The 14,279-nt window shown below is 34.5% G+C and overlaps 1 protein-coding gene across 1 annotated transcript; it reads left to right on the plus strand.

Annotated features, from left to right (window-relative positions):
* The first annotated feature begins 954 nt into the window (after positions 1-954).
* On the plus strand, positions 955-4,073 carry LOC107609029 (CBL-interacting serine/threonine-protein kinase 11). The gene is made up of 3 exons (XM_016310847.3): positions 955-1,568; positions 1,681-2,040; positions 2,743-4,073. Exons 1-3 carry the CDS (start codon positions 1,386-1,388, stop codon positions 3,568-3,570), a joined length of 1,371 nt encoding a protein of 456 aa, XP_016166333.1. The 5' UTR covers positions 955-1,385; the 3' UTR covers positions 3,571-4,073.
* The last annotated feature ends 10,206 nt before the right edge of the window (positions 4,074-14,279 follow it).

Genomic DNA, 14,279 nt, shown 5'->3' on the forward strand with positions numbered 1-14,279 from the left:
TTTGCAAGCATCATTACAAAAATAAAATCTTTTCATCCTCAAAATTTTATAACTTTTATGTCAAGTAAATTTAAAAAAAAAATTTATTGTGAATTACTAATTTTTAAAAATAAAAAAATTAAAGATTAAATTTTACTCTGATTTTTTAATATATCTACTAAATATTTATTTAAATATTGATACAAAAATTTAGATTAAATGAATAACTCATTTACTAAATACGAAATTTAATATTTATAAAAATCTTATATTTACTGCTTATTTTTATTTATTTTTAAATAATTTAAAAATTATTTTGTTAATAATATTTTTTAAAAAAATTTTTGTCATTGTCAAATGTTTTAAATACTAAATTAATAGTTAACTCTTAAAAAAAAAAAAAGAAGACAAGATGATGAATGTAAATTGAAAAAATTAAGTCTATTTTATTTCATAAAAGAGACGGCTCAAGTCGGCACCGACGTGTCATTTTTAATTACTAAATTATATTCAACTTATCAACTATATCTTCTAATCACAATGCAACATGTGTATGGCCAATTATAATTACCTCTCAATATACCTAAAAAAAGAAAAGTAATAAAAAACAGCGTGACTACTCTTTCCGCTTTCAAAACAAAGCTGCAGTTACTTAGCTTTCGTCAATTCAACTCCCAACTATATACCCGCGTAGCCCAAAAACACGGAAACGAACCCTTTTTTATCTTCAATAAACTAAATTTTTTTTTATATTTAAAAGTGAGAATTTTCTGTTATATACTAAATAATTTTTTCGAAAACAACATTAATTTTCTCATCAGTTTTTTAAAGAACTAATCTTATTTAATACAATAATTATCCAACAAAATAATGAATAAATACAAATAATAAAAGATAAATTTAAAATTTAAAATATTAATTAATTGCTGACAAATTTAATTTTAAATATTTTCCTTTTCGGGATCCAGATACAGCTTGAGAATTTGAGAATTGAGATACAAATAACTACTCTTCTCTATCTTTTATTAGGGAGGAGAGATGCAATTTTAATTTTTTCGGGAAAACAAAACGCAAAAGCATAGGAAACCTTTGTCCTGAAAGCAAATTTTAGAAAAATATAAATACGGAAACAACCATAAAATAATAAAGAAAACAAGCGCCGTGCAATTCCGAACATCCTGTGTTTCCGCACAAAATAACGGAATGAGAACCCACAAAACAAGAAAAATAAACGAAAACACCATATTCCGCAATAAATCAAAATCTTTTTTACGAGCGAATTCAAAAACACCAATCACAACATCAAATTCTCTCCTTCTCAACTATTTATTCTTTCATAGCTTTTAGATCGAAAAAAAGAAAAAAACAAAAAAAAGAAGGTTCGGTCTCTGGTGTCAAAAATCACGATGCCAGAGATCGAACAGGCGCCGCCGCATGCGGCGTCGGCAACTAGTAACACCTCCACATCCACCGTCACCACCTCCGCCTTATTTGGAAAATACGAGCTAGGAAGACTCCTAGGATGCGGCGCGTTCGCGAAGGTTTACTACGCGCGGAACGTGAAAACGATGCAGAGCGTGGCGATAAAGGTAAATAACTAATAATTAAGGAATGATTTGCAGAAACTTCTGAATTTTGAATTGAATTCTTCAATGTGATCGAATTCGTTAAAATACGTATTTGAATTTGTGGAATGCGTAGGTGATAAGCAAGAAGAAGATAATGGGAACGTCGCTGGTTTCGAACGTGAAGCGCGAGGTTTCGATCATGAGCAAGCTCAACCACCCGAACATCGTGAAGCTGCACGAGGTGCTGGCGACGAAGACCAAGATCTATTTCGTGTTGGAGTTCGTTAAAGGCGGTGAGTTATTTGCTAAGGTTTCGAAAGGGAGGTTCAGCGAGGATCTCGCCCGCAAGTATTTCCAGCAGCTTATCTCCGCCGTAGGGTACTGCCACTCGCGCGGCGTTTTCCACCGTGATTTGAAGCCGGAGAATCTCTTGCTTGATGAGAATGGGAATCTCAAGGTCTCCGATTTTGGACTCAGTGCCGTCAAAGACCAGGTCAGCCCCAAAATACTGTAATTTGCATTTACAGCATCATTATGTTCTTTTTGTTCAGTTAAATTGTTGGAGAATTTGATTTTTCATAACGAATTTGAACAAAAAAATTTCTGTCAAAATTCTTACCGTAATGAACTGAAATGCTAGAGCTCAAATTAGAGTTCAGAGTAATTAATGTGATAGATGGTGGATTTTAGAGTCCTGTGTTTAGGGTAATCAATGGTGCTGGAGGATTGCTTCTAAATTTATGAATTTAATTAATTTGTTACAAAATTAAATGGTTTATTGAAGAAATTTGTGGTTTGGATTTGTGGTTGCAATTCTAGCTGCAGTAAAATTTGCAGTTGATGCTGCTGTAATTGTTGTAAAGGGCTAGAAAATTGTAACATCAATGCCGTAATCTTGGTTGCAGAGTTTAAAATCATGGCTTGCACATTAATTTAGTAATTTATATTGAGGATAATGTACGGGAACAATAATAATGACTAGTTGAATTAATATTTTCTGGAACACCAATCTTTCTTGCTCTAAAACAATTAATGATCTCTCTCCTATGATGATAGGTAAACCTTTATTAAGAGTAGGTCCAATTTTCGATTATGATTCCTAGGAATTTTGAATGATACACGTCAAATAATAGTGGTTTACAATTGAATGATCGAACATGCCTAATTAATAATCGGTCATCTATCCTTTTTGCAGGTGAGGTTTGATGGGTTGTTGCACACGTTGTGTGGCACTCCGGCTTACGTGGCACCGGAGATTCTGGCAAAGAAGGGCTACGACGGTGCAAAGGTTGATGTATGGTCTTGTGGGGTGATTCTCTTTGTTCTTGCAGCAGGGTACCTACCTTTCAATGATCCAAACTTGATGGTGATGTACAAGAAGATCTACAAGGGGGAGTACCGGTGTCCACGGTGGATGTCGCCGGATCTACGACGGTTCCTTTCAAGGGTTCTTGACATCAACCCCGAGACAAGGTTCACCGTTGATGAGATCACCAGGGACCCTTGGTTTAGAAAAGGCTACAAGGAGATCAAGTTTCATGAGGATTGGAATCTTGGGTCTGAGGACAAGGTGAAGGAATTGAATGCTTTTGATATAATCTCATTCTCTTCTGGTTTGAATCTTTCTGGATTGTTTGTTGGTGGTGGCGCCTCCACATCAGCGGCCGCAGAGGACACCGAGAGGCTCATGCTCAACGGTTCAGTTGAGGCGGTTTTGGCTAGGGTGGAGGAGGTGGCTGTGGCAGAGGGGCTTATAGTAAGAGGGTTGAAAGAATGTGGTGTGGAGCTAGAGGGGCAAAATAGTAATTTCGGACTTGTGGTGGAGGTTTGCCGGGTAACTGCCAACCTGGTTGTGGTGGAGGCAACGAGGAAAACCGGGGATCTTTTCGGATTTAGGGATATGTGGAGGAACAAACTGACACCTAAGCTGTTAAGTAATGCTACCACAGAAAGTGATAGCATTTCTGATTCAGCAGAGACTCAATCGGAGATTTCCGAGTCTGAGCAAGTTGCTAGTGTCTGATCTTATTCAGCCCCTTTCTTTTAATCCATTTTCTTTCCCTTTTTTTTTTAAAAAGTCTTTTGTTGGAAAAACAAAGATATATATATACATATATATATAGGTTGAAATATTTGTTGTTTATTATTGTTATTGTATCCAAAATGTACATTTTGGTGGGTCATGTTGTAGTTCTGGCACACATGGGATTATTACTGCCAATGGTGGTGTTGCTGTTGAGAGACCCAACGCAGTAATCATGGTGGGTCATGGTGTAGTTTTGGCAGCCATGGATATTGCCAATGTTTGAACTGTAGGATGATGTTGATTGGAGGATTGGTGGAGACTCCAGCAATGATGATGATGATGATGAATATTTATGCTTCTTCTTTACATTTTTCTTTCCCTCTCTGTAAATGTTGAAAATAAATTAAGGGTGTCTTACTGTATTGTTTATATATCAGACAATTGTCTGGCTTCCCTCATAATGGAAAGCAAAAATTAGAATAATTATTACTCTATTTATATAGCTTGCCTTTTCTTCTTGTTTTTCTCAATTGTTGGCAATTTTATGCCTTGTTTTTCCAAATCTTTTATATGCCAAAGGAGTCTAATAAAGTGAGTTTGGGATAAAGTATACTGAATACTAGTAGTTTATGATTAAGGTGTGTTTTATGGTATCTATAAAATACATATGATTCAACTTTATAGAAGAGTGGGTTCCATCAATTAACACTCACGTTTGGACAATTTAGGCACAAAATTTATAGGCACCATGTGATTAAGGCAGTGCTTGATTTTGGAACTCAAATACAAGGACTATACAAAAATTTTATTCTTGAAGAACACACTCTTGAACTCTATCTCTGATTTCAATAATTTTTTTGTATCTCCTTATGGTTCTGTCAAACTCTAGTGTTGCTTGCAGAGGATAAGAGGTTCACATGTAGTAGCAGTTATATTATTTGTCTTTTGCTTTAGGTGTTTTGTATATGGTACAAGGAAAGGTCCAAAAGTTGTAACACAAGATAAATAAATCAAGCTTTACATGCATGCACTGTGCTGTAGCATTCTCTCCCTATGTTTGGTTAACAGCCATGCAGATTTCATGGCAATAATTCATGGGGTATATGTGATCGAGTCTTACATGCCAAACCTATTGGGCACTGTGCGGAGCTCTCGATTATTATTGGAGAAATTTTAGAAAGGAATTAAGTAAGAGATCATAAAATGAAAACGCTATATTCAACTCAAAACTTTAAAATATCAAGTTAATGGAGTCTCTATCTTATAAATTTGTTACTCTTCCTTTTTTTATTTGCAGTTAATTTATTAACTTCTTCACATTTACAACCTTAACAATCTCCTCATCAAGTGTGAGTTTTAACATTGAGCATCAATTCTCTCTTTTTTTGTCTCTCCCTCTTTTTGGCTCCTTCACCATATTGGAATATTCGTCCATTACACTGTCGTATTTCACTGCGGAATACGCTGCCCAAACCACCCTTGTTGAGAAATCATTTAACTTGCTACGATTTGGGTTTCTTGCCTAGATTCTATATGATTGATACCTATTAAAATTTAAACAAACTTTTTGTTGTTCCTAGAGCTCTAAATTTTCCAAATTAATCTTGTTATTGTTGTCGTTTTGAAGATGTTGGAGAACATCAATTAAATTTCTAAAAACTCTAATAGATCTCAGTTACATAAAACTTATATAAAAAATCTAAATCGTGACCAGTTAATATGTCAAATATGGTGGTTGTCTTTTTTTGTTGGGAAAATACATTTTATAAAATATACATTTTCTTTTGAAAGCAGAATATGATATTTAATTTAGAAAAAAAATCTAGAATGTTTAAATGGATTAAGTTACACATATCTGTTGGAACTTTTTTCACCTATACTGTATTTTAACATGGTAAGGACAAGTTTAACTAAGGACAAATTTAGCTAGAGAACGAGCAACTAAATTTCCTTATAACAAGGAAGTTTTGACAACTTCAACACCTTTACAATATAAGAAATGCATAAGTTTTTATTAAGGGATAATTTTCATAACTTAGCATATCAAGTGCAGGAGATTTTGGAATAAAAATAAACGTTATAAAGCATGTTTTGAAAAATGCCAAATTACACATTTCAAAATTTAAAAATAACGCAAACAGTATATTTGAACCAAAATAAAATAAATCCAATTATGTTTTCCTTCCGGGATTTCGATACCACCGCATTCTTACAAATCAAATTAACCAGCCATCTACCAACCGTTGAATTTAATTATAGACATAATGTGGCAAAAAACCGTGGCAAATCAAGTGTATACTTGCATATGTTCCTCCTATTGCATCACATAACCAGCTTATTGTGTTTCTTGTTAGCTGTCATCATAATTTCGGACAGATTGTGCATTATCACACACAAAACATGGTTGGTGTGGGAATATGTTTAAATATGAGTTCTTCAACTCTATTTTTTTTTAAAGTATATTTTCATATTTTACTCTAAAGATATCATATATAAATAAATACATTTTTCAAATATAGATATAAGTTTTTTAAAGTATCAAGCATTAAATACATTGAAAAATTTACGAATTTTTATACTTTTTTCTTTAATTACTATTCTGTTAATAAAATTATTATTATTATTATTATTATTATTATTATTTGCAGCTCGTTAATATCGTATTACTACATTCTTTTTTCTAAAATTAAGAGTAAAATTTAAATTTGAGACTTTTAAATAAAATAGAGAAATGATATTATTTTGAGATATAACTCATTGTTAATTGAGTATGGGGAGACTATGCCATTTGAGCTATTACTCATTGGCCTAAAAATTTGGAAAGATAGGAGACTCGAACCCGCAATCTCTTAATTAAATATGAAAAATTTATATCATTTGACCTATTACTCATTAGCGTCCTATGACCTCCTTCGGCTTCGAATGAGTCTTCATATTAATTAATATACAATATGATGCTTCCTTATTTTTTCCCGGTTAATAATTATAATGTTGTTAATAATGGAAGAAAATTAGCTGGAAAGTGGACAGTACTTTGAATGTATCATACCGCATTGCCGCTTATTATTATTATAATCGCGCATAAAATCTCATAAACATATAACTTTTTATTTATTTATTTTGAAATTATATTCCTCCAAATAGCTTAATTCTGCATCATAAAAAGAGGGAAATAAAAAAGAAAAAGGGAAAAGGCCAGGTAACGGTTTTTCTCATTACATACCTGTTTATATATATAGTTAATCATGATAATAATTGTAACAAATTAATAATGAGAACAACAATGAAGAAACACTCTCCTTGCTCCTGGACCCATGATAAAGCGTTATAAACCTAATAATGAAAAAAATCTATATGAAGAGTGATGAAACGTAATTTTCCGGAAATAGGAATTCACTATTATTGGTTGTTGTTAATTTAGTAATATATAGATGTTCCATAAAAGAATTTTTTCAAATTTAGTGAAAGATGTTGATGTAGTATAATTTATCTATCTTATCTTTTATAATTTTGAGGTTAATTTATAAATTATCCTTTATATAGGATTTTGGTTACTATCGTAATTGCCTTCAACAAATTTACATAAAAAAGAGAGTCACCAATCTGTTATCGTATAATTGATGCTTATGAACTTGCAGATAGTTTCATTTAATTTGGTTGGAGGACATAGAACTGATTTAGCGGATCAAAGCTACAATAATAGTAGAGAAAATGATAAAAGGTTCATCACAGAATTGTCTCTGAGCTTTAACATGTAAGCATCACTTTCTTGGCCTCTTCCTATGATCCATGTCTGTTACTCAATTATCCATTTCGTGGTATAATAAAGTGACTCTAAGGTAGCGTTTGTTTTGAGGTATTGAGACAGAGACTGCGAGACTGAGACTCAATATCATGTTTGTTAGTTGAGAGATTGATACTAAAATTTTTGTTTTTGTCTCCAAAATTTCAGCATTTCAGTACCTCCAAAAAGTGGGGACACAGGAGACTAAAATTTTTAGAGATGAAAACTGAAATTTTAATAACATTTTATACCTAAAATATCCTTATTTCAATTAATTAATTCCAATTTTATTCTTTGTGCAAATTAAATTAGAGTTTCATTTTTGTTTCAATTTCTGTCTCCCATTTTGCACCAAACAGAATATTGAAATTTATTTCCATCTCTGTCTCTTAGTCTCTGTCTCTCAGTCTCAATCTTTCTGTCTCTGTTTCTCCACCAAATGCTACCTTAAGGAATGGTGCACTTTTTAGTTCAATTAGGCTGCGTCTGTTTCTAAGAACAGGACAGGACAAGACATTGATGGACAGAGACACAAAATTTTGTGTTCTTGTATTCTGTTTGGTGGTAAATTAGAACAAATTATGAAAATTCAATTTATTCTTATTTTTTTCATTCAAAAAATTTGAGATGAAAAACATAACAATAAAAAATATAATTATAAAAAATTAACAAGAATAATGAAAGAAAAATAAAAAATAAGTTGTGTCCCTTGTTAATGTCTCTGTGTCCTTCTCTGTTTCTGGATACATTGTCTCTGTCCATGTCTCCTCTGCCAAACACAATTTTGTGTCTCAGTGTCTCTGTGTGTCCTGTCTATATAAACAAACACAGCCTTAGAGAGTTAACAATTTTTAATTAATATATCAGTCAATTTTTAAAATTATTTATTATTTTAAATTTTGAATATTAAATTTTAAATTTTAATTTTAGATCTTAAATTTTTTTAAAAATAAGATAAAAATAATTTTATAATAAAAAATTGATTAATATTGACTAATAAAAAATAATATTTTATACTTTATTTTAACTTTAATTATATTATATAAATATATTTTCTTTCCAAAATATCTTTCGGCATGTATGATATGATGAGTTCTGTGAGATAAATTAAAAATTGTTATATATCAACTGGTCTAATTACAAGAGTAGCATTTAAGAAAATAAAAAAAAGTTTTGTAAATATAGATAAATTATTTATTCAAGAGATGTGTAAAAAATTCAATCTGTTTTTCTATTAGTCATGAATACATATATATACAACTTTTGATATGAAACTATATCAAATATTTTCTATCTTAAAAAGCATAATTTACGATCCTAACAAATTAGAATGCATAATTTTCTATCCTAGTAAAGATATACATGAGAGTACTCTTGGAGTACCGTATTTATACTTAAATTATATAAATATTATTAATATAATATTTCTATGTATATCTAAATTATCCATTAATACCTCCTCAAGTTGGAGCATGCAAGTCTTGAATGTCCAACTTGATCAATATTGCCTCAAACTTTTTGGCACCAACAACTTTAATAAAAAGGTCGGCCAACTGAGTTTGAGTGGGAACATAAGATGGAAGGAGGCATTGGTGCACGATCTCATCCTGAACAAGATGACAATCTACTTCAATGTGTTTTGTGCATTCACGAAAAATTGGATTTTTAGCAATGTGAAGAGCTGTCGCAATAGAGACGAATGGGGCAAGATGAGGCACGTATAGAGAGGAGAGTATATCTTTAATCCACTTCAATTCTTTTGTTGTTTGAGCTATTGAACGATATTCAGCAGGCAGACACTGTCTATTATTTCTGAGTATATTGGTGAGTTACCAGGCTGGATGAACCAGCCTGTGATTGACTTGCGAGTGAGTGGATAACTAGTCCAATCGGAGTCACATCATCCACAGAGCTGCAAATCAGTCTCTCGTGGGAGAAGAATTCCTTGTCCAAGATGTCCCTTTAAATAGCGTACAACACGCAAAGCAGCTTGCCAGTGTTCGATGCGTGGATTTTTCATGAACTGGGACAACATGTGAACAATGTAGGCCAGATCAGGCCGAGTAAAACACAAATAAATTAGTCTTCCAACAAGTCGACGATATATGCTAGGATCGGATAAAATAGAACCTGTAGCTGACCCCAGTCGATGATTCTCTTCGCACGGTGTTGCTACAGGCTTAGTCCCTAGAAGTCCCGTTTCGGTGATTATGTCCAAAGCATATTTTCTTTGGTACAGAAAGATTCCAGTAGGAGATTTGGCAACCTCAACTCCCAAGAAGTATTTCAGCCGGCCTAAATCTTTCATGTGAAAACATGTGTGTAAATACTCTTTGAAATATTAAATTGCAGCACCATCATTTTTTGCAATTACAAGGTCATCAACATATACCAAAACTACCAATTGCACACTATTGTGGCGAAGGCTAAACAAGGAATGATTCTTTGGGGATTGCTTGAAACCATATCGAAGGAGAGCAGATGAAAGTTTTACAAACCAGCATCGTGGAGCTTGTCGCAATCCGTAGAGAGATTTCTAAAGTTTACAAACCAGTCCTTGTTGAGACACTTGAAAACCAGGGAAAACTTCATGTAAATGTCCTCATCAAGTTCTCCATGAAGAAATGCATTGTGGACATCCATTTGGTGGAGTTCCCAATCCTGGGCTGCTGCCACTGCGAGTGTTGTGCGAATTAATACCATCTTTACCACGGGAGAAAACGTTTCATTGTAACCCAAGCCTTTCACTTGATTATTTTTTAAAATTACCAGTCTTGCTTTGAACCTCTCTATTGTCCCGTCGGAGGAAAGTATTGTCCCTGAGGCAGTGGCTGCTCTTCTTGAGCTCCTTCTTCAGCCTGTTCGACTCTTGGGAGTCTCTGATAGTCCCCTACCAGTTCCATAGTCTTCTTTGTGATGGGCTTCTCGACTGGAATAGGGAAATCATTCTCTATCTTCACCCTAGCAGCCTCACAGAGGTGGAAGATGAGATGTGGGAAGCCCAACCTGGCATTATCCTTAGTGTTGGCAGCGACATGGTAAATCTGCTGGGCAATGACGTCCTCCACTTCCACTATCTCTCCTCTCATGATGCAATGAATCAGAATGGCCCGGTTGATAAACCACTATTTTATGGTTTATCTTGTGCTAAATTTAGTGGATTTTATCAGTTCTTCACACTCTTATTCATACAAACTGCATGATTTTACAAATCCTTCCTAATTTTGTTCCCTGATTGGAAACTTGCTTCCTAAGCCTTTAAATTACTAATTTTTAATTCTCCTTTATTACCATTCGATGCCGTGATCTGTGTGTTAAGTGTTTTCAGGTTTTATAGGGCAGGAATGGCTTAGAGGATGGAAAGAAAGCATGCAAAAGTGAAAGGAACACAAGAAACTAAGGAGCTGAGTAGCGAGGATCGACGCGCACGCATGGCTGACGCGTGCGCGTGAATTGGCGCATCGTACATCGACATGTACGCGTGACAAGCACAGAAGACCAGCGACGCGTACGCGGTGGCAGAGCGTCACGTGCTGCACTCATCAGAACTTGCTGGGGGCAATTTCTGGACTGTTTTAGACCCAGTTTTCAGCCCAAAAATACAGACTAGAGGCAGGGAGCAAGCCGAGAGAGAAGATACATTCACTTTCACTTAGTTTTAGTTTTTAGTTTTGAATTTTAGAGAAAAACACCACTTCTCCTAGGGTTGTTAGCATTCTTAGTTTTTGGCTTTTGGATTGGATATTGAGAGAGCTGCTACTACCTTTGATTGAAGTCTTCATCATTATAGTTTGCCTTTCTATCATTATACTCTTTTGTTTTCCATTTAATTGCTTGTGGTCATATTTGGATATTGTTAATTTTGAATTTATTAATACAATGAACTATTTTTATATTTAATTCTATTACTTGTTTGATTTCTTTCAATTAATTATCAGCTCCAAATATACTTTTATTAATTTAATTTTAATTACCATATCTCCTATCTACTCCCTTTACATGTTTGTAAAAATGGCATTCATGTTAATGGAGTAGAGCTCCCAACTTGGCTTTGGAGTTGATTAATTGGAAACTCTTGAGTTGGAATACTTAAGTATTAATCTGTAATTGAAAATTGCTAGCTAACTCAATTTTCACTAACTCTAATCCTTCCCTGCTGTTAAGTGATTAGGACTTGTGAATCAGAGTTAGTGTCACCTACTTGACTTTCCTTTATTAGTTAGAGGATCACTAAGTGGAAGCAACAACCTTTTACTATTATACCTGGGAAGGTCAACAAGGATATAAAATCTAATTAATCTTCTCCTAGCCAAGGCCTTTGATTTCAAATACATAACACCTCTTGTCATTATACATTGCTTTAATTTCTGCTTATTTAATTTTTCCGTTCTCAACCTTAAAAATACTCAGAAAACTCCTGATCAATAATTTACATTGCTGTGTCAACTATTTGGGAAACGACCTGGGAATTCTACTCCCAGTTATTTAATCTTAATTGTGACACAAGTTAAATTGGTAGTGGAAATTTCGTTGGTTAAGACTGTACTGACAACGCTGCTTTTTATTAAAATTTCTTAACCGGCATTTTTCCATCCATCAATTTTTGGCGCCGTTGCCGGGGAGTTGCAACAGTGTGCTAAATTATTGGTTGGTGTAAATATTTTTTATATTTACATAAGTGCATTATTTTTATTATTTTATTCTGTGTTTTTGTTTATTAGTCGTTTTATTATTTAATTTTCTTAATATATTTTATTACCATGAGCTCTATGTTTCTTTCATTGAATGACACGTTCATTACCAGATCCGAGCTTAGCCGCATTTGATCATGAAATTGAAAAAACTATTTCACGTATTAGGCGAGCTCGGCGTCAGTTGGCCTCTCAGGGTGGTGAAGGGGTTTTGACCAATTCACCAGTCTTATCTGAGGTTGAGTCTGAAGCGTCATTTGAGCAAGAAACTAGTCACTCTTCTACTGATTCTATTGATGCCTCTTCTATTGATTTAAGTGCAGGTACTATGGCAGAGCCTAGACGGATTACTCTCCAGGAAGCAGGAGCTCCGGACTTTACATTGCAACCATATCAAGCACGTCATCCAAATTTGGCTGCAAATTTTGAACTAAAGACCGCTCTGATTAATCTACTGCCTAAGTTTCAGGGCCTACCTTCTCAAGAGCCTATCAAGCACCTTAGAGATTTTCAGACAGCTTGCTCAACTACTAGGCGGCATGGTGCGGATGAGGCTACTGTTTGGCTATATGTCTTCCCATTTTCTCTTGAGGGAAAGGCAAAGGAGTGGTTCTACACTCAACCAGAAGCTGTTGTTACTAATTGGGACTTGCTCAGAAGGGAATTTCTGGACATGTTCTTTCCAGCAAAGGTTACAGATAGACTGAGGAAGGAAATTTCCTGCATCATCTAAGGCAAATTAGAGACTGTCTACGAGTATTGGGAACGCTTCAGGAATCTTCTTGATTCATGTCCCCATCACAAGATTGACCAGTTGGTGTTGATTAGCTATTTCTGCCAAGGCATGAAGCCTCAAGACAAGACCATCTTAGATGCTAAAAGTAATGGCTCTCTGACTAAGTACAAGACGGCAAAAGAAGCATGGCAACTGATCACTGATCTAGCTGAGTCTACCCGAAATACAATGTAAAGGAATAATCATTCCAAGGCTATTGCAGAAGTTTCCTCTAGTAGTGAGACCACTGCTCTCACCAAGATTCTGGGAGAGATGACCAATATACTGAAGCAGCTCCAGCTCAATCAACAACAACCTAAGCCTCCTCCACAACAACATTGTCAACAGTTGGTCCATCAGAGAGTGTGTGGAATATGCGCTTGCTATTCTCACTACACTGATGAATGTCCACAACTCCAAGAAGACAACACCTTGGTGGCTACTAATGTTTATTACAATCGTCCGAATCAAGGGTACTATCAACAAGGCAGTAATTATAACCAAGGTGGTAACTACAATCAAGGTTGGAAAGACAATTCCAACCAAGGATGGAGGGACAACCACAACCAAGGAGGCAGAGACAATGGTGGAAATCAAAGGTGGAACAACAACTATCAACATAACCGGTATCAACAAAACCCTCCATACCAACAGCAGAACCAAGGCCAAAGTTACCAGACACCTCACCAAAGGCAAGCTCAAGCACCTCAACACAACCAAAGTTTCCACATTTCCCCACACAGACTAGAGGCAGGGGGCAAGCCGAGACAGAAGATACATTCACTTTCACTTAGTTTTAGTTTTTAGTTTTGAATTTTAGAGAAAAACACCACTTCTCCTAGGGTTTTAAGCATTCTCAGTTTTTGGCTTTTGGATTGGATATTGAGAGAGCTGCTACTACCTTCGATTGAAGTCTTCATCGTTATAGTTTGCCTTTCTATCATTCTACTCTTTTGTTTTTCATTTAATTGCTTGTGGTCATATTTGGATATTGTTAATTTTGAATTTATTAATGCAATAAACTATTTTTATATTTAATTCCATTACTTGTTTGATTTCTTTCAATTAATTATTAGCACCAAATTTACTTTTATTAATTTAATTTTAATTACCATGTCTCCTATCTACTCCCTTTACATGTTTGTGAAAATGGCATTCATGTTAATGGAGTAGAGCTCCCAACTTGGCTTTGGAGTTAATTAATTGGAAACTCTTGAGTTGGAATACTCAAGTATTAATCTGTAATTGGAAATTGCTGGATAACTCAATTTTCACTAACTCTAATCCTTCCCTGTGAAGTGATTAGGACTTGTGAATCAGAGTTAGTGTCACCTACTTGACTTTCCTTTAGTAGTTAGAGGATCACTAAGTGGAAGCAACAACCTTTTACTATTATACCTGGGAAGGTCAACAAGGATACAAAATCCAATTAATCTTCTCCTAGCCAAGGCCTTTG

Source organism: Arachis ipaensis, chromosome B7 (assembly GCF_059453495.1).
Source record: "Arachis ipaensis isolate K30076 ecotype BB chromosome B7, ASM5945349v1, whole genome shotgun sequence".
NCBI classification, from domain to species: domain Eukaryota; kingdom Viridiplantae; phylum Streptophyta; class Magnoliopsida; order Fabales; family Fabaceae; genus Arachis; species Arachis ipaensis.